General features: G+C 43.9%; 1 protein-coding gene across 1 annotated transcript in view; it reads right to left on the bottom strand.

The window, feature by feature from the left end:
- The window catches only part of FAM135B (family with sequence similarity 135 member B), a 186,134-nt gene that overhangs the window by 74,341 nt on the left and 86,116 nt on the right, over window positions 1–25,677 (bottom strand). The window contains exons 3-6 of the mRNA XM_084848731.1: window positions 22,605–22,744; window positions 18,481–18,551; window positions 13,576–13,749; window positions 11,448–11,574 (exon numbers count right to left, since the gene is read on the bottom strand). Of these exons, the coding sequence (XP_084704857.1) occupies window positions 11,448–11,574; window positions 13,576–13,749; window positions 18,481–18,551; window positions 22,605–22,744 (512 nt within the window). The remainder of the gene's footprint in view (window positions 1–11,447; window positions 11,575–13,575; window positions 13,750–18,480; window positions 18,552–22,604; window positions 22,745–25,677) is intronic.

The raw sequence follows: 25,677 nt of genomic DNA, 5'->3' as shown, positions 1-25,677 counted from the left end.
ACTACATTGAAATTGTCTGAAGTTTGGCTTTAGGGATGTACAGATCATGTAAAATCCATTCCGTCTGTGTTTTGTGGATTGTCAGGCCTTTTTCATTGTGTCGTCCGCCCATCACATTTGCCTGAATTCAATTTGCACATGCAAAAATGTGCAAATTCCCCCTAAAAGCACATTTCCACACTTTAGTCTATGAGATAAATGTGCATTTCAGGCTGGTTTTTTTTTTACTTTGTGTATTTTTCTACAACGAAATTTGCACAGAATTCATGAAAAATGGTCTAAAAGTCCACAGAATCCATCCAACAGGAGAGAAACCACTCTGCTGTGGAATCTGCTGGTTGGATTCATAAAAATCCAAACTTATTTGGTTCCATTGTGGATTTCTCTGACATCCCTCTTTGGCTTAATCAAATTTGGGAGCCTTTATAACTGCCTTAATTTTCAAATAAACAAGCTAATTAAACAGGGGAAGTAGTGACTGAGGACAAGAAATTATCAGAGAGAGAGAGAGAGAGAGAGAGAGAGGAAAATAGAAGAGCTAAACAGTTGTTAACTTCTTTGAAGAGATATATCATCTTGTTAAGATGCGAGACCATAAACATAGGGGCTGAATCTACACATAGCAGTTTTACTGTTATCATACTGCAATGATAACTATTGGTGCACATGGCACCAATGGACAGCAGTAGTTATCACTGCAGTAGGATAATGGTAAAACTGCTATGTATAGATTCAGCCAGGGTTCAGTTCTCTTGGTGTGGAAATTTTCGATGTTTTTCATTGGAAACTCTGTCACTAGAACAAAGTGAGAAACAAGTGATGTAAAGGGGAGACATGAATAAATATGAAGAGGTAGGATTAAAACACAGTACAACAGCCAAGCAGAGTACAGCAATCAATCACATCAAATATCATATTAAAGCGTAACACTATAGAAGTGAAAGGAAGACTGTGGCATTGTCACTCTGAGCACGGAGTAACCTCTGCTAGCAGAAAGGTCTATTGGTAATGTAAGCACTATGTTTTGTCATGTTTTCCTTTTCCTGTTTTAGTTTTGTCAACAAGTACCAAGGAATCTTTTTTTTTTTTTTCCTACACTTACCTTAAATATATTTGCCTTTTGTTCATCAGTGGTTTAAAACTTAATCTAAGGACATGAGCATCTATTTATACAGTAAATACATTGCCTATTTGAATCAGTACCTCCAAAGCAAACCAAGGCAGACTACATGTCAGAACCTAATCCAACTAGAGAGGAAGTAAGGGACTGTCACTAGTAAGCAGGGGGTCTGGTTGATTAGATTTAGGGTGCGATCCTATGTATGTTTAGATTTTTTAAAACTGTCCTACAACTCCCAGCATTTCCCAGAGTGCACTGCTGGGTGGGGAATGCTGGGAGTTGTAGGCCATTTTTCTGTCTAAACATACTTAATATCTTTCTTTACAAAGCCCCCCCCCCCAACTCTTATTAAAGGCCAATTCTCATGATGTGTTTTGGGGGTGAAGGCAGGCATGGGGAGATTAGGTAAAGAGGGAAGACATGCCCAAAGTGTTCCACAGTTAAGCCTGTCAACAGATTCATTCACTTTGCAGATTCAAAATGTTATAAACCACCCTTCAAAAACATATCCCAGGGCAGTTTGCAATTAAAAACAACAATATGTAAAATGCCAAGACTACTAGAATCAAATCAATCATAAATATGGGGTCAGATCCAGAGTAAGGCAGTTGAACTTTAGGTTCCATTGAAATCAATGGGACAAGATAGCCATGCCATAATTAAAGTCTGATTGACTTCAGTGGGCAGTAGCTGTAACTGACTTAGCCTGGATCCAACCCAATAAAAACAGCAATCGACTCAGTGCCAGATAAGAGGGCAGCATAAAACCATACCTAGGTGATGAAATATACAGTTAAAACGCTCAAACGAATTTTTAAAAGGTCTTGCTTGGTGGTCCCAAAATGACATCAAGGTAGGTACCAGGTGGGGAGAATATTCCTTAACTGGGTGCCAAAATAGGAATGGTCCTTTCCTTAGTCACCACACAGCACACCTGTGACACAGAGAGAGGGCCTGAAGAAGGGACTCTGGAAATGACCTTAAGATGATCTCCCTGCTCTGGAATGCTCCCAGCCACACTCCTTTCCAGCCACTATGCACTCCTCTTGCAAGCACGGAGGACGATGCTGTTCCTCCGAGGCAGTATGGAAGTGGGGGGAGGTCAGTTTTCCAGGAACTGACCTCGGAGTGCGGGCTCTGGGGTCCGTTCCTGGAAAAGTGCATATCCTATGTCCATCTCGCCACTGTGTTGTGGCCATAGGATTGCTCCCTCCATAACCCAATAATAATAACAACAGCAACAACAACAACAACAACAACAACAACAACAACAACAAAAAAAAACAATAATAATAATACCACCACCAATATGTTAGGGATGGGCAATTTATGGCCCTCCAAATGTTGCTGAACTGCACATTCCACCATTCCTCACCATTCCCAGTCCTAGCTAGTTGCAGTCCTACAACATCTGGAGGAAGGAAAGGCCATGGCATTGGCAACAGTGAGGAAAGGACAGACTTGCATGGCAGTGGCAGGAACAGGAGGAGAAAAGGAAAGGCTGCAACAGTGGCAGTGGAGGAAAGGAAAGGAAAGGAAAGGAAAGGAAAGGAAAGGAAAGGAAAGGAAAGGAAAGGTCATGGCAGTAGCAGTGAGGAAAGGAGGGGGTTGGGGTGATGGCAGAAAGGGGGAATGTGACAGAAAGGGGAGAAAGAAGGAAAGGTCAAATGGAGTCTGGTGGGCACACTTGGGGGACTTGGCCAGTGTCAACCCCTGTCATAAAGAGTGACTTGCCAATCAAACATTTTAACTTAAAAAAAGAAGTCACAACTGCAGGTGAAACAGTCCAATGTCCATCCCAATGGCCACAGCTCCAGGAATATATCACACTTAGAAATAAAAACTTCCAGGGACAATTGGCTGAAACTGCAATCCTGCAAAGATCAATCACTAAGCTAGTCTTATATCTCATGAAGTGTAGTGCAAGCCTAAACTTCATGAAGTTAAAAAGGCTAAAATATGCCCAAATGTTCTCCTTTGTCATTTAAGCAGAAGAAAAGATGGCTTCATGCCATTTCCCTTTTAATGGCTTCATGAATTAGCAGTATCACACTGGGCTGTGAGCAAAAGTAGAGAATACACTCTTAAAATTAAAATAAAATAATAAAAGATGCTTCTAGTATGTCACTTGGCAAGAGCCACGGGTATTGGGCCAATATAACCTTACACTCCTGACATTTAATTATTCTGCACAATGAGAATTCAGGAGCCCTGGTCTTAGATAAAGAACCTTTGATGCCTGTCAAAAACAGTGGCACAACATCCGTCCATGCACAGAATCAAAGCAGGGAAAGCAGTGAGAAAGAGGCTGGATTGAAACCCATCCCCTCTGCAAATGAAGGCAGCAGTGGGGGAATTCCTTGTTCTAAAAGAACGTGCTGATCAAACTGCTAGAAACCTTTATACTGGTATTCTGGAATCAGCTGGACAATCAGGAGAGATGTGATCTACAGATTTTTAGCAAAACCTCCAACATTTGGTAACTGAAGTGTAGTACCACTTGTTTCTACAGTGTGAAAGAGTACTGTGCAGTGGAGACCTCTATGGGGGTCTGAGGCATGGTAGGTCCCCCCTAAATGATTCAGGATTTTTTTTCCCAAGTGTGCATCTTTCTGCCAGCTAGATCCTGCCTTTGTACATTTGGAATAAATCTGTGGGGCTATTCACATGAACATCTGGATATGGGGATGTAATTTAGGTAGGGCAAAAGCAGTATCTTCCTCATTAACAGTGGTATCCAACTATCTATGAAATCAAACCTTTATTTGATTCATCTATTGCTGACTGAACTGATGGGTTGTAAATTGGGCAAGCACAGCAGTCCCCACTGGTCCACCAAGCCACTGTTTTGCGTAAACATGGCAGCTTAGCCTTTTTCGTAAATCCCCATTTGCACAACTGGCGGCTGTAAGGGGACCATTTATGGCAGCCATTTGCATTAATGGGGTCTTATGGAAAAGTCCAAGCCGCCATTCTTATGCAAAATGGCAGCTCAGCGAGGGATCAGGTGGCTGCGCGCCACATGCCAGGAGCCCCCAGACCAGCCAGCAGCTCACTGCACACAGCAAACAGTGTTGGGTTGGTGGCAAGCATCCAGCAAGCAGCACACAGTGCAGACAGGGGTGAGTTCAGCCATCCCTAGTTGTAAAAAGAGATGAAGATCCTAAGTAACAGCTGAGTGGCATATTGATCAACACACACATACACTCACTTAGGGATGGTGGGAGTGCCTGATTAAGTCTGGGAATCTGGTGGACCTGCTCCTGCCCACACCCCTGAGCCCCGTTCATGAGCCCCTACACCTGCTGGCCCCCTGCCTGTGCTTGGCGAATGGCCTGCACTCACCCCAGCAGCCTTGTCGAGGCTCACGGTTGCCTTTTTCTGAGAAATAAAATGGTGATCACAAAAATGAGCAAATTTGTGCACACACAAAAATGTGCTTTTTTGCGAATGCACATGTTTGCATATGCGAAAATGCACATTTTGCGAATGTGCATATTTCCGTATGCACAAAAATGCACATTTTATGCAAAATGCAGATTTTCATACACACACTAATGTGTTCCTTTGTGAAAATGTGCATTTTACACATGAAAATATGTGCATTCACAAAATGCACATTTTCACCCATACAAAAACATGTGAAATTTGTGATCACCATTATATATATATATATATATATATATATATATATATATATATATATATTTAGAAATGGTGACTGCGGAGCTCTACGAGGCTGCTGGGGCAAGTGCAGGCTGCTCGCCAAGAGTGGGAGGGGCTTGAGAGCAGTCCAAGGACAGGAGAGTGGGGACAGGGGCTGGGCAGGAGTCCAGAGAACCCGAACAGGGATGAGTTTGCACATCCATACACTCACTCACACAAAGTATTGATATACTAACAATGTATACAATCACATCAAATTGGCCTTTTTTGGTGGTACACGTGTTCATTGGTGAAAAACCACACAAAAATACAAACCTAAGGGGAGCAATCCTATGCATGTTTAGACAGAAAAAAATCCAACAACTCCCAGCATTTCCCAGCCAAGCCATGCTGGCAGGGGAATGCTGGGAACTGTAGGCCTTTTTTCTGTCTAAAGATGTGAGGATTGTACTCTAATGCTTCTTATGTTTTGCATGCTGTTTCCCCCAGTGACTGACTAGTTCCCTCTGGGAAATCCACAAACAGGAGGACATGAAAGCAATAGTCTTCCCCTGCTGATGTTCTCCAGCAACTTGGAGGGATGCTGCTTCTTAACCTGCATATGTCCATCCTGGCTACGGATAAATTTAAACTCCATGACATTGTCTAACGTTATCAGTGTGTCCATTGCATTGTTAATGGGGGAGGGGTAGAAATTAAGCATTGGAAGGAACTGGAAGCTGTAGCAAATTGCACATGTGAACAAAATCTGAACAAAAACAAACTTTAAAAATAATGGCACAATGTAAAATTCGCAATGCATCAGCTGCACTTCAGTGATAAGACTTAAGTAACTTAGGGTGCAATCCTATGCATGTTTAGACAGGAAAAAAAGTCCTGCAACTCCCAGCATTCCCCATCATTCCCCATGCTGGCTGGGGAATGCTAGGAGTTGCAGGACTTTTTTGCATAGGATTGTCCCCTTATGAACTCAAAACTCTATGAAGGAATTCCCACAAGGAAAAGTTGTGAAACACCCTAGGTATCGTTATTGCATTCCTGACAAGTCAGAGTCACTGCTTTCATTCATTCATTCATTCAGTGCTAAGCTGCAGAGACTTACCCCACAGAAGAGGGTGCATGTATCTGCATCTATACACTGGCTGATATTAATGGCAAAAACATGCTCAGATCAGAAATAGATGGCCTACATGTTCTTCTAAATGCCAGGCATTGAGTATGTTTGTTTATGTAGGACAGAGTGCCAAAAGAATGTTCTATGGATAAATTGCAGCTTGTACAGGCGGGTGACACTCTGGTGACCAATAGCACACCAGAAGGTGCTAAAAATCAACCACAGCTTTGGGATACAGAATGAGTGATGCATCTCAGAGATACAAACAGAAAGCCACTTTCTAAAAGGAAACAGCCCTTCTAGCTGAGCTGGCCCAAGACACTTTGCTGTTTTGGATAAAGGACAAGATGCCATCTTTGCCCAAACCAAACTAACTGGCAAATGAATTTCACTTCAACAGTGGTGACAGTATAGGGAAGAGGGCAGTAGGCTAGCATTGGAAGTGTGCCACATGGTTTATGGTACACAGAATTCCACCAGGTAGTGGTAGTGGGCTCACTAAGCTTTCATCATCTTGCCCCCCCCCCCCAGATTTTAGCTCATGTCATCTTGAGCTGGGCCAACTTGCTCTGCATTGAGTTGGGTCAGCTCATGGATTTTCCCTCCCTCCCTCCCTCCCTCCCTCCCTTCCTTCCTTCCTTCCTTCCTTTAATTGTAAATAGAACTTTGCACAATTTTGGGGCTTAATTTGCATAACTTGCACCAAAAATTTCATGAATAGAAATTTGCGCAAATTGTGGCCATAATTTGCGTAACTTGTGCCAATGTTGGTGTAATTTATGTCATTTGCGAGCGCAATTCGTGCAAATGTTTATTCACAAAAATAAAATAAAAACGGGAAAAGTTCCCAGATTTTGAGGAAAAAAAACCCAGCTCGCCTTACAAATGCAAACCAAGCCAGGGGTGCTGCAGAAATTTAGTGAGCCCCATAATGGTCAGATTTCTCGGCAGCAGACATCCCTACCCCTCAGTCAGTGTAGACATTATTGAGTTAGATGGGGGGAGGGAACCTTTTTAGTTTGTGGGCACATTTGGCAATTTGAGGAAATGGGTCTGGACACCACCACAAAATGGCTGCCATGGGAGGCATGACAAAGGACAAGAAACCTGCACAAAAGATTGAGTTTGAGGCAGAGGTGGGGTCTGAGCCTCCCCCCCAATGAACAACTCCTTTGAACCCACAGTTTTCAACACCAACAGAAACCTAGTTCACAGCAATCTCAGTTTCCTATGAGGACCATATTGCCTTCCCCTGAGTTAGATGGAACTTTGGTCTGACTCAGTAGAAGGAAACTTCCAATTTCCCATATTGCATGCTTGCCAAGTAGAGTCAAGGTGCAAGTGCTCTGTCTACAGTCTCACAGCTGACTCCTGCAAATGGAAGGGATCTCACATTGCTCTTTTTTTCTCCCATCCCAGAAACCTCTCTGATAGAACAAGGGAATTCTGAAGCTGGAGCCAGAGGAAGATGGGTTCCCATTCCAGGGCATGAAATGCAACAGTGCCTCACCCAGCCCAGGTTCCACTGCACTAGAGCTGTCACCAAGCCTTTGCCTAAATTGGAGCCCACAATGAATCTCTCGGGATTTCTCCTCAGGAAAACCACATGAGGTTGTTTCCTCAGGAAAAGCACATGTGCTCACTTGAGGTAAATACAATAATCTGTGTTGTTCTTGTTGAGGGGAAGCATTCTGCAATCCCTACATAAATTTAGGAGATGGGGTAGCAATGATATTGAAGGATTTGCTCTCCCTTCACTGGGAAAGGCAAGCACACTTTCTGCTCCCAAAATAAATTTAATCCCCTATTCTCAGTGCACATTACTCTCATGGCATTTGGAAGAACAGCAGGGGGAGGAGGGATGAAGAATCCTTGGAATTATGGGGGGATGCAAAACACAATGCTGAGGGCCAGGCAGTCAGCTCATGTGATACTTCCGGCATCCATACCAGCTGCATGGATTGCCAGTTCTTTTGCTTGCCAAATTTAAAGTCCATGTTTTAACCTTTAATGCCTGAAATGGTTTGGGCCAACATACTTGAAGGAACGCCTTCAGCCATATCAGCCTGTCCACATTCTGAGATCATCAACAGAGGCCTTTCTCACCTGCCCAAGGCCAAGTGTGGTTATGCTAGTGAATACAACTGAGAGGTCCTTCTCAGTGGTGGCCCTGCACCTCTGAAATCAACTTCCATCAGGGGTTCATCAGGCACCTACTTTTCATGTCTTCATGAAAGCTCTGAATACACATCTGTTCTCATTGGCCTTCGCTTAAGTCTGGGACATTGGTTTTTATGGATAGGTTTTGTTTTTATTGATTTTAATGGGCAATCTCATTTTTTTATGGATCGTATTAAAATATGTATTATGGGTTTTAAAAATTGTATCCACTTAGTGTGCTTTTTATCTTGTCTACTGCCTTGAGAGGGGTCTACCCTTAAAGGTGACCTAGAAATAATATGAGATAGACGAGAGCCCTATTCAGGGATTCTAAACAGCATGTTGGTTAATCTTGTGAGGAGGACAGCATCCCACCCCCCCACCCCCATCACTATCATCATGCTGAATATGTAATTTTGTGAAGAGGACAGCCTCTTCTATCCATGAGTGATCTCCATGTGATCTGGAATGCTGGATAATCAGCATTCTGGACTGCATGGTCTCTGGAGAACCCCCATGGATAGAGGAGGTTCTCCTCTTCACGAAGTTGCCTTCCACACATCCCTTTAAGCAATACACTGTTTAGAATGCCTGAGCAAGGATGGATGGAGAAAGGGAGAGAGAGAGTGTGGGGTCAGCATAGCTCAGGTTACATGTCTGAAGGTCCATTAAAATTCATAGTCATCACAGAGCTTCATTTGTACCATTTCCTTAACTATCTCTCTGCATTGCTAGCTTCAAATTCAGCAGATTGCACTTAGCACCTCATTCTTCTAAGTAGCAGCCACATGGAAACCATATCACCCATAAAATGGGGAAAGAAAAGCAGCAATAAACAATTACTAAACAAGCTATGTACTGTTGATAAACAAGCTCATTATCTCAATTATCTCTGTAATCGACACAGTCTAGGCAAACTGAAAAGCAAAATAGATCATAGCTGGAGCTCTCTCAGCCCTGCACTTCAAAAGAAATCAAATAAATAATAGGGTCAAGATCAAATTGACCTGTCATAGCGGACTATTGTAATTGGAGCCTTTTCTTTTTTTTTCTGCACTGCTGTCACTCATCAAGCAGCACAGTAAACGGAACACAGATGTTATTAGGATATAGTAATAGTGTTTGCCTAATAAGGAGATGCATTTTCCTTGCTGGTCTATTCTTAAGGCAAAGTAAGTATAGCATCTGTCTATGTACATTTTCTACAACTAGGTTGTTGAGGTTAGACCAATTGGTATTGCAGATCTGCTCATCTTTTCTTAGGTTCACTTCTTAAATCATGTGTCATGATTAGGAATGTATGAAAATACTCCATGTTTTTCATTCTGTAAATATTTTTGCCCCCCTAATACGTAGCATCAGATGATATATCAACAAAAACTGAAATGTAATTGATACAAGAGTAGGATTTTCTAAACAGATTGCTGCCTTACAATCATTTAAAGAAAGATGAATGTGATAAAGCTAAAATGCATGTTGGGAGGGGAGATATCAAACCTTCCTAATTTAAATTAGGTTGTAAGTAGGGATGTCCAGATTGTGTAAAATCCATCAGGTGCCTTTTGTTCCCTTGTCCACCCATCAACAGAATTTGATTCCTTTTGTTTACAAATTTGCACAAATTTGCATATGCAAAAATGTGCAAATCCCCCCAAATGCGCATTTTCATGCTTTAGCCTGTGGGGGAACTGTGCATTTTGGGCCAGTTTTTTAAATTTTTTGCATATTTTTAATGATGAAATTTGCACAAAATTCCCAAAGGTTAGAAAAATGGTCCACAAGACTGTTGAATCACCCGACAAGGGAAAAGCTGATCAGCTGTGGAATCCACAAGTCAGATTCATAAAAATTTGAACTCGTTTGGTTCTGTTGAAGATTTCTCTGACATCTCCATTTGTAAATATTCAACTTTATATTCTCCTAATTGTGTGTGTGTGCTATAATATTCCCAGTTATGAACACTTTTGGATTTAGAAATTGTAGGGGAAAACAGGGAAGGGGGAAATGTACATATTAAATTTAGGAAGCTATAGCTAGCAAACTATTTCATTTGCAACACATAAAATTCAGTTTTCCAAACATTTCAAAACACAACATTTAAAATTTGAATTTTGACAATTTAATAGATTGCAAATTTGTAAGCATTTTCTTTAACTGTGGCTCACACTTCCAATGATATTCAAAGGAGCTGCCAAGTATAACTTAATGCACAAGGGAGGATTCTGAAATAGTTTCATAGTGAATTTCCCTGAATCAAGGTGTGTGTGGGGGTGGGAAACCCAACCTCCAAATAATGAATTAGTTAATTCTGCTAATATTCCACCTGCTGAGAAATGTTTGAGGACATGTACATGGTCCTGGAAATCACATAAATATCAATCCATCTAAAAACATAAAAAACAAAACAAAATGGAAAGGGGGGTGGGGGGGGCAAACCATAGAAGCCAGCAGAAGAATATTGACTAACAGTGCAATCCTATGCGTGTTTAGACAGAAAAATGTCCTACAACTTCCAATATTCCCCACCCAGCATGAATGACTGGCCAGAGGATGCTGGGAGTTGTAGGACTATTTTATGTCTAAGCATGCATAGGATTACACCCCAAATAAAGCATCTTCAAACAGTAAAAACCAGCTGGTATCACTCATGAAAGTCTTCTGAACTTGACCAGCTTTCTGAAAACCAACAAGCTGATGATCCAACCCAACTTGTCATGCCACCCAGATCAGAAAGACCCTGCTTCACTGGTCAGCTGCTGTAAGAACCCCTCAGTGAGGGAAACTTGAGCAAGGTCCATCCCACTGATCTGGTGAGAAGATTGTTGTAATATCCTGTATGGCATAGTGCATACAAGAAGAGTTGCTTCCCCAGTGAAGACCACTGAGCTTTGCCATTCAGTTCTCAGAGAAGAAAGAAAAAGGTAGACCTAAAACATAGAATCATAGAATCATAGAATAGAAGGGTGGGAAGGGGCCCACAAGACCATCGAGTCCAACCCCCTGTCAATGCAGGAATCCAAGTCAGAGCATCCCTGACAGATGGCTGTCCAGCCTCATCTTGAAGGCCTCCAGTGTGGGAGAGCCCACCACCTCCCTAGGCCATTGGTTATGACCTGAAGTGCCAAAGTATGCAATGGCTGTAAGCAATAAGCTTCTGAGATAAGTAAGGATCTGTCTATTGGACACCAAACTCCATCAACCTTCAATGTAACACAAGAAGCATGTAGCTTCCACCTAATGGCTCCATTCAAGGGTGGGTGGGTGGATGGACACATGAGAAAAACTCACCTGTCTCTTATCAATCTACTGATCCTACCTAGAGACATCCAACTACATCTTTGAGAACTAGGAATCTAAAACCATCACAAGCAAGCAGCTGTCCCCTACCTCTGAAGCAGCAGGCTTGCAGTAGCCAGCTCCAAACACCAGAGTTTCAAGCGACATCACCGACAGATCTGGCCCCATTTCCAAGCTGCCTTTACCAAGCCACGAGCCCTTCCCTGGACGAGCAAAGCTAAATGAAGACACAAGTGGGACATGAAATATATATATACAATTTAGAAACATCAACAGCATGCAAGGGGATTTTTGCTGCTATCCGCAGTTTGACATAACAGCAGGGAAGCAGGTGGCGGGAGACTCAGCCACATTGGGGGGGGGGGCTGCCCTTCCGAGTCCAGGCTGAGTCCTTTTGTGTGGCTTCTTGTGCTATATGGAGCTGAGGGCTCAGCTAGTGCTGAGGAAAGCATCTTCCAAGCACTGGCTATGTGGCGTTGCACAACCTTCCCTCTATCCCATGGGAATGGCACATGCCACATGAAACCAAGGACTTGGCTGCTCCACCTAGCACTGGCCGGGTCCCTTTCTCCATGCTGAGAGAGGCACAGAACTCCCTGCCTCTCCCAGCATGGAAAATGGCAAGCCTCTTTTGTGGGGGAAGAAAATGTCTGAGGAGCTGGAGGACAGGTTTGAGCACAGCACTATACTAGGTCGGTGGTCTTCAAATGCAACATGACTGCACTCTGACATGTGATATTTGGAAACCATCACAATGAGTATTTGAAGTGGAGCTTCAGACTTCTTATGACATTCCTGCACTCCATCCCATTCCTTTGTGAAACTTAGCAACTTTCCACTTATCTTTAAATCCCCCATGGCCCCCAGCATCGCAACATACAACATTACACATTCACAGTGTCTAGACATATATATATAACATTTCCCATGGTTTGCAGCATCCAAAGACCCATTCCCATCGGTATTATTCTCTAGAGCTAGGCATGGCGGAGAATTCCGCCAGGGATTTCAGTGAGGTCGAATGCACTGGCATTCGGCCCCCCGAAACCCGTGGCGGAATGGCCTCCCACCCCCCGCCACCCTGCGGAATCCCCCTCGGGACGAAGCTTACCTGGGGTGGATGTTCCGATGGCGGCAGCTCCGGCAGTGGCCCTGGCGGCGGCTGCGGTGGCTGGTCTCTCGGCCGGCTGCTATGGATGCAAATGGCAGCCACCATAGCGGCCACCATTTGCATCCTGCCAGGCTGCCGTGACAGGCTACGTAAGTATTTACATAGCCTATCATGAGCTACCATAGGGACGCAAATGGCGTCCCCTACTCAGGATGCCATTTGCGTCCACACCAGCCCGGCAGCGGCTGGAGGCCCCGCTGCGGGTTGGCCAGGCCGGCGGCTCCGCAGCCTGGCCTCAGAGCGGAGCTGGCCAGGCAGGATTCCAGGGGGGAGGAACGGATCGCCTCCCCCCCATTGAGGATTCCGGGGGGAGGAACGGATCCCCTCCCTCCACCTGCGGAACCTGGCGGAGCCTGGTAAGTGGGGTTTTGTACACCCCTACTGCTGGGGCACTTGAGCCAGACTCCAGAAGGTCAGAAATCCAGCCCAAAATGGCTGCAGAGGAAGAGGGGAAACGGACATGCCCAAGCCCCCACAATACTAATGAAAACATGAGCAGGCAATCAGAAGAGCATGTGGTTATTTCTAGACTGATGGCAGGTGTTTTTAATTCATTACTAGAGGAAGAATATCCTGCATAGTGTGCTTATGGAAATAGTGTCAATGCTGCAAGTAAGACAAGTGCAAGAGAGAATATATATGTGTGTGTGTGTGTGTGTGTGTGACTTGTGGTTTTATTTTTTGTGAACTGACGTGAGACCTTCAGCTATTGGGCAGTGTAGAAATGTAATAGTAAAGAAAGAAAGAAAGAAAGAAAGAAAGAAAGAAAGAAAGATAGATGAATGATAAGGAAAAGGAGGAAAGGAATGGTGGAAGAGAAGGGAAGATATTTTGTATTAAGGACAAGGAATATATTGTTTAGAGTTTGACCTACTTTGTCATTTAACCATCCATTGATTTTCCATATTTTAATTGTTGCATACATACAGAATGTGTGTGTGTGTGTGTGTGTGTGTATGGATTCACATAGTGAAGATTGTTAAACCCAAGTGGAGAATACAAACATTGATTTTCTTGTCTTTCTTCTGAAAGCAGTGCTTTGTTTACCTGATTAGGGGCTGATGTAGAGCCACCAGAGAGGCATGCAGGATAACAGAGATGGCCGACAGATGGAAATAGTCAAACATGACAGGGATATGATGGTGCAGGCCTTGCCTCGGGTGGAAGTGAAGTCCCAAGGTGCGGCTGCTTATCACTGGGATGGCCATGACGTCTCTGAGCCTGGAAGGAGAAGTTTGCAAAATTGAGAAAAGCCTTCCGTCAGCTCACTCTGCTGCATCATTAGAGCCCGAGACAACGGTGTGTTCAGAATTTTTATCGTTTTCTTTGGTCATGATTCTCTTGGCAACAAGGAAATTTACAAGGCTGGTTCTTAGCTCTTAATTGTACTTGTAGCAGCAGTGTCAATATTATGACACTGCCGTGAGAAACCCAAAGTGACTTGCATTTCACAGATCCACTTCTTTTCTTTTCTTTTCTTTTCTTTCTTTTTTTTTTTAAATATAGCTATTGGGCTTAAACATGCATTTGTCATTTTGTGAGAACCTGCCATTGCAAATAGACTACATATCCAGCCTGTGTTCGGGAGAGTGGAGCAGGAGCGTGAATGGGAAAAAGCTAACAGTGTTTTCTGTACCTATATTGTTAATGGGAATGTGCAGAGCGAGAACAGATAGACTCACCAAAACCAGTATAATTGACAAGGAACATTTGAGTACCCACCATGAAAAATTACAACCCACCAGTAGAGATGTCATAGAAGCTCATATTTCCTGGCATAGAAATACAAACTGAGGGAGAGGGGGGTGTCATAATGCTTGACTCCTATTCAGTATGAGCATTATGAGCCTTTACTTTTCCACTGCCTCAGATATTAACTGATGTTGGAGGAGAATTCAACTCCTTCTCCAGTGCATCCTGACTCCCCAAGAGCTCTCACTTTCCAACCTCTCACTTATCTACCTGCTGTTTCTGCTCCAGAAGCAAGCAGGATGGAAGAAAGAAATGAAGGAGGCCTAGAGATATGAAGACTCAGAAAGTAATCTAAAAATGGCGGGGGGGGGAGGTCTGATTCCCCCACACACACACAGATTTTTGTTTTTGTTTGTGTTTTCCCTTGATAATTTGGGAAATTGAAAAAAAAAGATTATGAAATATTTTCTTTTTGAATTATGAAGAAAATGTTCAAGACAAAGTATTCATATAGTGCTACCCAGTCTTGACTCCTGCAAAATGATTTCTAAACATTATGTAATGTAGGATTAGAGATGTAGAATTTCTGGAAAGTTTGAAGGCATGGGGTGGTTTGTTTTTTTAATCCTCTCTGTTAAGATTCCCAGCATAGTTATTTTCCACCATTCCTTATTAAGATTATTGATCTAATGTATCATTTACTGATAGGCATTTAAGGATGTTCCATGTCATACTCAATTTCCCATCATCACCATATAATGATAAGCTATCTTTCCCAGAGTCACCATATCATTATATGTCAAGGAAATGTCCATTCTTGACAATTTCCATTTAGTCCTGTCTTTTCTGGGCTTGTTCTGGTGAGACACTGTAGCAGCCCATGAATGCAGTTCTAAAACCCTAACATGAAAGAAACCCTGTAGGTTATCTCACCACTACCACCGTATGTGACAGAGCAACTTGTGAGTCACCCTACTTATGATTCTTAAAAACAAAGCAACACTTTTTGTCTTGGGTCTATGGCACTCACTGCCACAGTTTTTAATTAAGTTCTGAAATAGACCTCACTGTTAGGGAATGCCTATCAGCTACAGAACCCATATCCACAGCCACCAGAATCATCCCTCTATACCTAAAACTGGTTCCTATACCATGGGATCAGATTGATACCACCACCACAGCCACCTTTCAAAATTAACACAAAGTATGTATGTGTATTAAGGGATATTATTTACAAAAGGATATACGTTTAACACTTCAGATAACAGCTTGAGATTGCTTAAAGGTTCTTCAATTAAATACGGTTGCTTACCATTCCTAATAGGTAAGAGAGTCTTCCCCAGCTAAATAAGCTCTCAAAAGCTTTTCTTTTAGACCAGATTTCTTTAAATTCTACCCCAACCAGTTCCTCACAAACAGGAACAGACGCTTAGCCTCTGTGCCACTGTTCCTTTGACTTCAGCTTCTCCTGCTCCCTTCTGGCTTCTAGGATGATTCAGATGTTTCAACTACTTGTTGAAGTTCCGTCTCATCAAGGATACATCAGAAACCTAAATGTATTATGTATAACTTGGTTTGCTAATAAAATTATCCTGTTCTGAACATTAAATGTAAAGTTGTCAGACAATAATTATAAATGTACTGAGTTCACTTATAAATATTTGTTTTTTAATGATGATTTTATGAGCAGACCAAGGTATACATAATACATTTTATATTTCCCCATCTCGTGCCCACTGCGTTGCTGCACTGATTCAAGTGGAACTGATTGCTGCATTTTCCCAAGATATAATAGGTATGTATGAGAAATTCTTTTGTTTCTTTTTGACAGTTCACACTACCCAGAACCGATGTCAGTCCAGACAAAATCTGTGGTCAAAGTCTGTACATTTCCTAGGTTGCAGTGCAATTCACAGGACAACAACAAAAATGCATTTGAAAAATGTGTATATTTGAAAATTGTGTATATTTGAAAATTGTGCATGAATACACATTACTCAGTGGGAGAAAAATGTGTGCATTTCAAACATGTGCACAACTGATGTGTACATTGGGGGGGGAAACGTACACAGGAAAATGCACATTTTTGTGTGAAAAGAAACAAAAAGAACAAGCTTGCAACCTGATACAATCTGATATAGACATGAGTTGGAACAAGCTCTGAGGTGGAATTTGGGGAACCTCTACAAGCTCGTGTTTTGCTGATTTGTACATCCCTAGGTGATATCCACAACAGACCTTGGGAAAACCAAATTTACCAAGTATACTTGTGACTGGTGGTGTGCTATGTAGCAGCAACCCAGGTTCTGGAGCTAGGCAGGGGAGAGACCTCCTGTTGTTGCCACTGCCAGAGCAAGCAGCCAGACAGATGGGAGCAGGTTTGGAGGTTCCATATAGCTGTCACACCCAATAGCCATTGATAGACTAAGGCCATCAATCCATTGTGTGTGGCAGTGAATCCTGACCCTCTCCACAGAGGGTGGAGATGTTCTTTCAAGCATCTGATCAATCAAAAAACAGGGCAAGCATCAACTCTCATGTTTACACAGCAGCCAAGTCAAGGGATGCTGTAAGGTAGGGGTGGGGAATGTTCTTTTCAGTCCAAGGGCCAGATACTAATCTGGGAAAGCTCTTGGGAGTTGCACTCCATTTGTGGGCATGGCCAAATGCAGTGTGGGTGGGTCTAAACATTATTACTTATTTTTGTTGTTGTTCAGTCGTTCAGTCGTGTCCAACTCTTTGTGACCCCATGGACCATAGCACGCCAGGCCTTCCTGTCCTGCGCTCTCTCCTGGAGCGTGCTCAAGTTCATATTCATTGCATCAGTGATGCTATCATTACTTATTTTAAGCCTACTCAAAAGTAAGCAAGTGTGTGTCTACTCAGAAGGAAGCAGGATTCCCCATCCCTGCTGTAAGGGCATGTCTTGTCCCAGTTTCTGCATGCCTGCTGAGAAGTAAGCAGGACTGAATCACTCAGCAGTATTTTCAAACAGCATCCAAATGCCATCCAATAGCATCCCATCATGTTTGCTCAGAAGTAGCCCGAGTAGCATGTCTACAAAGAAGTGAGCAGGACAAGCCTCTGTAAGAATGGACTCAGAAGTAAGCAGGACTGAATTGCTCAGTAGCTTCCTCCCCAGCCCCAAACCCTCTCCCTTGCAGGGAAAAGCTCTTATCTCTGATCAGCTGTTGATTGGAGATAAGAGCTTTTCTATGGCAGAAGAGGAAGAAGGGCCTGGAGAAGAAGCTGGCATGCCAGATAGGGATGGGTGGCATCTGGCCCAAAGGGTGCCTGCTGTAAGGGTATGTCTTGTCCCAATTTCTCCACTTCTCCCAAATTCTCACCACATTTTGTTCCAGTTTGCATGAAGCTGACATATAACAAATCAGCCCACTGGCACATCTAGCCCAATAATCTGAAGGGTAACGACTCTCCGAGGATTCAGACAGAGGCATTTACAAACATGCTGCCTGTGGTGGTGGTGGTGGTGGTGGTGGTGGTGGTTTTAACATGGAGATGTGGGAATTAAACTGAGCACCTCCCACACATTATGGCTCTCCCCAAAGTTCCATTCATCCCCACACACAAATTTTTGCAACTAATAATCCAGTGCCTAACATTGCTTTTTTCCTCCTCCCTCCCAATCCCATTTCCTTTGGTGTCATGTCCTTAAGAAGGTAAGCCTGCCTGCAGGCAGGGACTGTCTTATATTCTTTAACTATGTAAACAGCTCTAGGAGCCTTTTCTTGTCTAATGGGCAGGACAGACATGAACGGAGCTGTAGCTTTGAAAAGGCTCTTGAATGTGCTCACTCCATCTCCTTTCCATATAAATCTATATTTTTAAAAGAAAAAACTGCACAAAAATCCACTTGTTAATATGCATTTTCTCTCAAAGTAGCATTTCGAAGGGTGCAATCCTATGCAGGTTTAGATAGAAAAAAGCCCTACAACTCCCAGCATTCCCCAGCCAGCTATGCTGGCTGGGGCATGCTGGGAGTTGTAGGGCTTTTTTCCATCTAAACAGGCATAGGATTGTTCCCTAAATATATTTTTAAAGTGTAGTTTTAAACGCAGGGTTTTTAAGCCAAGAACCATGTCGTAACATTCAGAGGAGTGTGGAATCTGACAGACAGATATGTTCTGATCTACACTTTAGTCTGGGAGGGGAAGATCAAGACTGTTCTTATCAGAATTCACAAGATCTCATCATTCTATCACCCCGAGGTGCTGCCTTAGTAAAGTGAAAGGTGCTCACAATTGTTCACTGTCTGTGAAGTGCAGGTCCAGCTTGAGTTGAAAATCTGCTTCACTGAGTGCCTCTTCTGCCTGTAAAGGTTACCAAAAAAGACAAACTGCTATGACAAGCTAAGCCCCACAACAAACAGGGATGACAGACAGAGATAGAGGTTGGTAACAGTAAGGTGAAATGCAACCTGAAGTGTGTGAGAGCTCTGTCAGGGGAAGCTCTCCATTGGAAGGACTTCTTCACACAGCCCATAGTTGAACTATGGAATTCACTACCAGAAGATGGTGTGATGGCCACCAGTTTGGATGGCTTTACAAGGGTGTTGGACAAATTCCTGGAGGAAAAGGCTATCTTGATGGCTAGGTGCTACCTCCAGTACCAGAGCAGTGAGCCTATGTATAGAGGTTGCTGGGGAATATGGGCAGGAGGGTGCTGTTGCAGTCGTGTCCTGCTTGTGGGTTCCTGGTTGACATCCGGTTGGCCACTGTGTGAACAGAATGCTGGACTAGATGGACCCTTGGTCTGATCCAGCGTAGCTTTTCTTATGTTCTTGTGTTCTTAATGGGCACAAATAAATCACCACCCATTTACCCCAGACAGAAAATTCTCATCAACCATCAGTAAGTATCGATCAACATGTAGGCTAAAGTGGCACTGAGGAAAAATAACTACCACAGAGGCCAGCTGGCCTATAACTTAAAGGATGGAGTACTGAGATGGTAGGTCCTGGGCCAGCTAAGTTGTCCTGTGTGTGAAAGTCTGTCCAGGCTGCTAAGGCATAGAGGTGAAGCCTTGGAGGTGCAGGGAACACAGTGGGACATGCTTCCTGTGGTGGTGGTGGTTTTAACATGGAGATGTGGGAATTAAACTGAGGACCTCCCACACATTATGGCTCTCTTATGGTGGGAAACAGCCGAGAGTGAGCTCCCTCAATTCCAGAGGACAAAGAACAACACAGAATGTTAAGGGCCATATTCAGCATCGTACATACAGATCAATTTCTCAGTGTCAAATTCAGTCATATTGTTAGATTGATATCCAACAAACATTTATACTGAAGTGATTGTGAGTGGATAAGTACCTGATTTGATCATTTATCCTTGAAAATGGGTAATCTGTTCTTTGTAACAAAACAAAAGTAAATATAAAGAAAGAAACAACAGACGATGAAGAACATGGTGGTGGTGGTGGCGACAATGATGATGATGAAGATGGTGATGATAATATAGCAATCATCATTAAAAAAAGAATGTTAAGGGCCAAACCATATGTGACATTGGGAGATCTATGACTGAATCTCCTGTGATTTCTTAAAATGCAGGGGGTGAGGGGGACACATTAGTAACACAACACAGTGGGAAGGGGTTTCAACTTTCTCCCCTCACATCATTTTCCTAATCTGTAGTCCACTCATTCTTGAGTTGCTAGGTGTTTAATGAGTATCTGTAAATGGTCTCCTCCGGGGCAAATTAAACCTCTGGAAGGAGAGTGGGTCAGACTGGTGAAAGGCTTAACATCTCCCCCCAGTACCATAGCCCTGATCTGTTGCAGGTATCTCCTCCACCCCTGTCCAAAGTGGCCTGGTTCTCATAAACCAATGTTTTGCCTGAAGCAGGCCTGCCTAAGCTGTAACCCGCTGAGATGAATGCCATCTGCAGGTATGTGTAGGGGCCTTTGGGAGAGGCTGTAGGCAGCAGTCTGAGGTGAGCCAGGAGCCATGGAGCAAAGCCAGTTGTCAAGTCCGAAGAGCACATCAGAACCAGAGAACAAAGCTGGAGATAGGACTGAGGATCAAGCCAGAAGTCAGGATGGAAGAGCAACCAAGGTTGCTCCAAAAGGCCATAGCTCAGGCCATGTTGCTCAAGCTATCCATGTTGCTCAAGCTATGTCCTGATGTATGCAGTCATGCCACACACACATGCACACATGCATGTGCACACACACACACACACACATACATCTGTAGTCTAAAGTGGTACAGGCCAGATGTAAGGTTTACCATTTGTTTGTCAGGACTAGTTAGTAAAGGGCGAGAGAGTGTAACTTTGGGTAGTTTGGGTATCTGTAATGGCTCAGACACAGGCTTACTGAGGAGTTATGCACCTGCTTCAGAAATGACTGCCTATTAATCCCTTGTCTATCAACATCCTTTATGGCCACATGTGGCGCAGAGTGGTAGGCGGCAGTATTGCAACCGAAACTCTCCCCATGACCTGAGTTCGATCCCAGCGGAAGCCGGGTCTCGGGTAGCCGGCTCAGGTCGACTCAGCCCTTCATCCTTCCGAGGCCAGTAAAATGAGGACCCAGCTTTCTGGGGGAAAGGTAGTCATGACTGGGGAAGGCAATGGCAAACCACCCCACTATAGTCTGCCACGGAAACGCCAGCGTAAGTGGCATCCCTCTAGGGGTCAGTAATGACCCAGTGCTTGCACAGGAGGAACCTTTCCTTCCTTTCCTATTAACATGGTGTCTTTCCAACTCCTACTGCTTCTATCCCATCTCCCACACTTCTTTCCTACCAACAGCAAGCTGGGGAAGAGTGGGGGACATCTGTGTCCACAGGATGGAAAACCTCTGGTGTTTCCCACCTGAAACTGTTCAGCAACAGACATCAAAGTTCTTTCCTTCCATCCATTAAAATGTTCTTATTTGAATATTATGGAATGGATCCAAAATAGGTTAGTTGCCCTTAGTTTACATTGAAAGCAAAAGGGCATAAGTCACCATCAACTTCTCCCATTGATTTCAATGGGATCTAAGTGTAAGTAACTTAGTCTGGATTCAGCCCTGTGATATCTCCATCTCATCATATCCCCATATATCCTCAATCATCCGAATTTGATATTTATATTTATTTATACTATAGATTCTGTAGTGTCTTTATGAGAGAGAGAGAGAGAGAGAGAGAGAGAGAGAGAGAGAGAGAGAGAAGTAGATTTCCTTTTTGCAAGGAACTGGTTCATGTGACAGCAGGGCAGTCACACTGGTACCTTACTCTGTCAACAGGGCAAGATCGAAGCCCTATTCGGGTGTTTTTAAACTAGGGATGTCAAAGAAAACTGTTGGGGGGGGGGAGTTTAACCAGTTTTCCTAGGCTCAGCCCCCTGAACTTCATTTCCATGCCCAACTCAACCTGCAGCGAGTCAGGCCAGTTTGCAGATTTCCAGGAATTTTGCAACTTTTTTTTTAAGTTCTGTGATTTGCACAAATATCTGAGCAATTTGCACAAATTACAGCTGTATTTGTGCAAATTTAGTCATAATTTGTGCGAAGTTGACTGCAATTTGCCCAAATTGCTCAGGAGTTTGTACAAATTGTGAAACCCTCAAAAATGAGCACAAAAGTTCCCAGAACAGCCCGCACCTCAGCTCGCAGACGCAAAGTGAGTTTTACATTCCACAGAACTCCACTGAGCCAGAAAAAATCCAAATTCCCAGTGACACACACCCCTATATTAAATGGAGTATAATAAACATGCAAGAAGAGGTAGTGCTCTAACTCTGCCCCCTCCTCATGTGTTTCTGTCACCCTGTACTTATGGAGGGAGATGGTCTGAAGAGAGCCTCCTGTGTCTGTGGAGGATCTCCAACCAATTAGTGATGTCACAACAGTCTGTGGGGGGGTGGATCCTGACAGACTCCTTCTTGCCCACCCTCCTGAGATGTTCATGGACCCTCTAAGCGAGCAACCCATGGCTTGGCGAGCACCCAGCAGCTGCCCATCCTCCCTAGTGGGCTGCCATGGTGAGCAACAGTGGTGGACCAAACACTTCTCGGTAGGTAATGTTGTGTATCTGGTGGCCATAAAGGATCCATTTATCCTATATTACAGGTGTGAATGCTCCAGCAAGTGGGGTCCAGGCAGATGGGCAGAGGAAGTCCAAAGGACTCCACCTCCACTCCATGGAGTCTCACAACATCCCTAGTAACATATAACTGTTTGTGACTGAAAACAGCAGCTGATAAGTAAAGGACAATTTTCTCAGATTTGAATAGGGCTTCAGTCTGTGCACTATGTGCATGCAGTGTGTCTGTGCGTGTGTACATGTGTTCATGTGTGTGTGTGTGTGTGTGAGAGAGAGAGAGAGAGAGAGAGAACTGTATTAGAAAAAAAGAAAGAAGAAAACACCTCACCCTCTCGCCATCTAGGAGAAGGTGAACCCTGAAGTTCATGGATTCATTAATGATAATCTCTTCATTCCTGTACAAGATCTGAAACACTTTGCTGTAGACGCTGTTCTCATGGACACAGGCTGAGCAAAGGATCGAATCACCTGCAAAACAAAATCAGACTCAGTATACTAGTTAGTGTATTGCCCCTGCAGTAGAGCCTGTGGCGCAGAGTAGTAGGTGGCAGTATTGCAACTGCAACTCTCCCCATGACCTGAGTTCGATCCCAGAGGAAGCTGGGTCCCAGGTAGCCGGCTCAGCTTGACTCAGCCTTCCATCCTTCCGAGGTCAGTAAAATGAGTACCCAGCTTGCTGGGGAAAAGGTAGTCACGCCTGGGGAAAGCAATGGCAAACCACCCCGCTACAGTCTGCCATGAAAATGCCAGCGAAAGCGGCGTCCCTCTAGGAGTCAGCAATGACTCGGTGCTTGCACAGGAGGAACCTTTCCTTTCCTTTCCCTGCAGTAGGCATTGAGCTCTTAATTTAGAGGTGCCAAGATAGTGATAAATCAGATCCAGGTTTACTTACAAGGAGATACTTTATTGAGTAACTTATAGCACACAGGCAGACCCAATGGTTGGATCAGACAGCTTCTCTGAACCCAGAGCCATGGGGTACAATGGGCCTTATACCATACATGTCAGCTGTGAAGCAGTGTGACACTAGCAAGCACCAACTAGCATTCATTCCCAGCACAGACTAGCAGTGCTTGGTTCCCAGCACAGCCACCTGCAGCTTTAAGACAGACAAACTTCACTTCCCAGGCACATCTTGATAAGATGCTCCACTCATTAGTATGGAATGTGCTTGACTACCACCCTTTGACTCATCCTGGTAAATCAAGAGGCCTGTTAAGGAAAACATCAGCCTTCTGAACCAAGTCAGAGAGCATTAGGGGGCATCTAAGCCCCTCTAAAACTACTAGTAGCTTGGTTCAGGCCTGGGGCCTTACAGTTAGTGAGATATTTTCATGGAGCTCATGGAAGGTCACAGAAAGAGGAACCTAGGAAGGTCCAAGAACTAGACATTTGCTGACTTGGGAGTTAGAAAATAGTTACAAAGAAAAAAAGTGACCTTGGCTGTGAAATGAAACCACAGTGAAAATTAAACTCCTACATGATACATCCCAATGGCAGATACACCACGTGGGCCTTCTTCTTTTCATCTCTTCTGGCTTCAATTGTGAACTGGATCTCTGGAATACTAACCATGTTTTCCTTCCAGAATATTCTGTAACATACTGAAACCCTTCCGTGTTCAGTCCTACCTTGTCAGCCAAGGACGGCAATGGATGCATGGACAGCAAACAATGAACACTCATTTACTTTGCTCTACTTGCAGTAGCAAGGAAAAAAATGCATGAGGCAGATAAGCTTCTCAAAGACAATTGACATGGTCCTATTTATTTTCATTTAAAACTCATCATTTTAGAGTCATCAGGCAAATTGCCTTGAAGGCCAAATGTATTCACTTCTCAATGTAGTGGGATGAAAGAGAAAAGCAATTTGTCTGTATTATTTGATTTTTAAAATTTTAAAATCTGTCTCGCTGTGTATTATTTGATATACTGGCTGCCTTCAGAGGTGCAAAACCTAATGACATTTTCTCTTTCAAATATACTCTGGCTGAGACCACTGCTTGCAGCATGTTAGAGGCATTATTTCTACTGGGTTAATCAATTATAAAGGCATATCTGGGTCCTCGGGAGAATTGTAAACATGCTGATGGTCTCCAGGGAATCTCCAGATTTAATAGTACCAGGCCCTGGTAAATCACTCTCACAAGTTTGTCTTTGGGGGATATTTTTGGATGCATTTTTTTTTAAAAAAAATGTTCCTTGTTTGAGTTGCAAACATTCTTCACAATTCATCCCTCTCCCCTGTGTCCCTAGAAGTTCAAGAAGGGAGCTGTACCTTGGCCTGAATGCACATGTGGCCTTTGGAGGTTGGAGAGGCACCAACGCTGGGTTCTTTTGGTGCCTTCTGAAGACATTGTTATTTTGAGAGGCCTTCCTTGAGCGACCAGCTGCGCTTTATTAAGTTTGAAAAAAATATCTGCATTTTCACACACACGTAATATGCGCATTCGCACAAATGTGCATTTTTGCATACACGAATATGCACATGGACAAAAATGCGCATTTTCACACATATGCAAATATGCATGTTTTTCCGAATGCCATTTTATTTTTCAAAAAATGGCAATTGTGGAGCTCGATGAGGCTGCCAGGGTGAGTACGGGCTGCTCACCGAGCATGAGCAGGCAGCAAGTGGGGGCAAGGGCTCAGTGAGTGGGGCTTGGGGTACAGGCAGGGGAGGTTCTGCCAGCTTTCCAGATAGAATTGGGCTGCTGCAATCTGCCTGGCATCCACTGTTTCATTTTCCCAAAATGCATGAGATTTTGCCTCAGTCAGGTGCATTGTAGGAAAGAGAAAATGGTGGCCACTGAGAGGCTGCCTCTAAGGAGATTTGCTGCTTCTCACAATTAAAATGGATTTTTTAAAAAGTCCTGATGTTCTCTCATTTAGGAGTGCACGAAAGTCACTTACCTGGTCTCGCAGCTTGCTTCGCGGTGGGGGGGAGGCACTTCGCTGCTCCCCCTGAAGTTCAGGCCGGGGGGGAGGCTTCCCTCCTCGCCCGGCCAAAATTCAGGCCGGGGGGGAGGCTTCCCGCCTCGCCCGGTCGAAATTCAGGCCGGGGAGGAGGCGCCTCGCCTTGCCCGGCCGCGAAATAAAAAGTAAAAAACAAAACAAAACGCCCCCGTGATAGGCTATGTGACGATTTACGTAGCCTATCATGGCTAGATCTGCAAAGTCAGCCGTGATAGGCTACGTTAATCATCACGTAGCCTATCACGGGTGACTTAAAAAAAAAAAAAAGCGCTTACGGAAATGGCGGCCCCCATAGGGAGCCGCCATTCGTGTTCCTTATTTGGTCCCTGTAGCCTACGTAAAGATTTACGTAGACTACGGCGAAAATAAGGGCAATGCTATTTGCTGACTTTGCAAATCTAGCCGTGATAGGCTACGTTAATCGTT

The sequence above is a fragment of the Heloderma suspectum genome, chromosome 4, assembly GCF_057233095.1.
Source record: "Heloderma suspectum isolate Gila_16-S chromosome 4, 16-S_ref, whole genome shotgun sequence".
Taxonomy (NCBI): Eukaryota; Metazoa; Chordata; class Lepidosauria; order Squamata; family Helodermatidae; genus Heloderma; species Heloderma suspectum.
The sequence above is the reverse complement of the archived record's forward strand: the minus strand, read 5'-3'. Positions and strand labels throughout refer to the sequence as shown.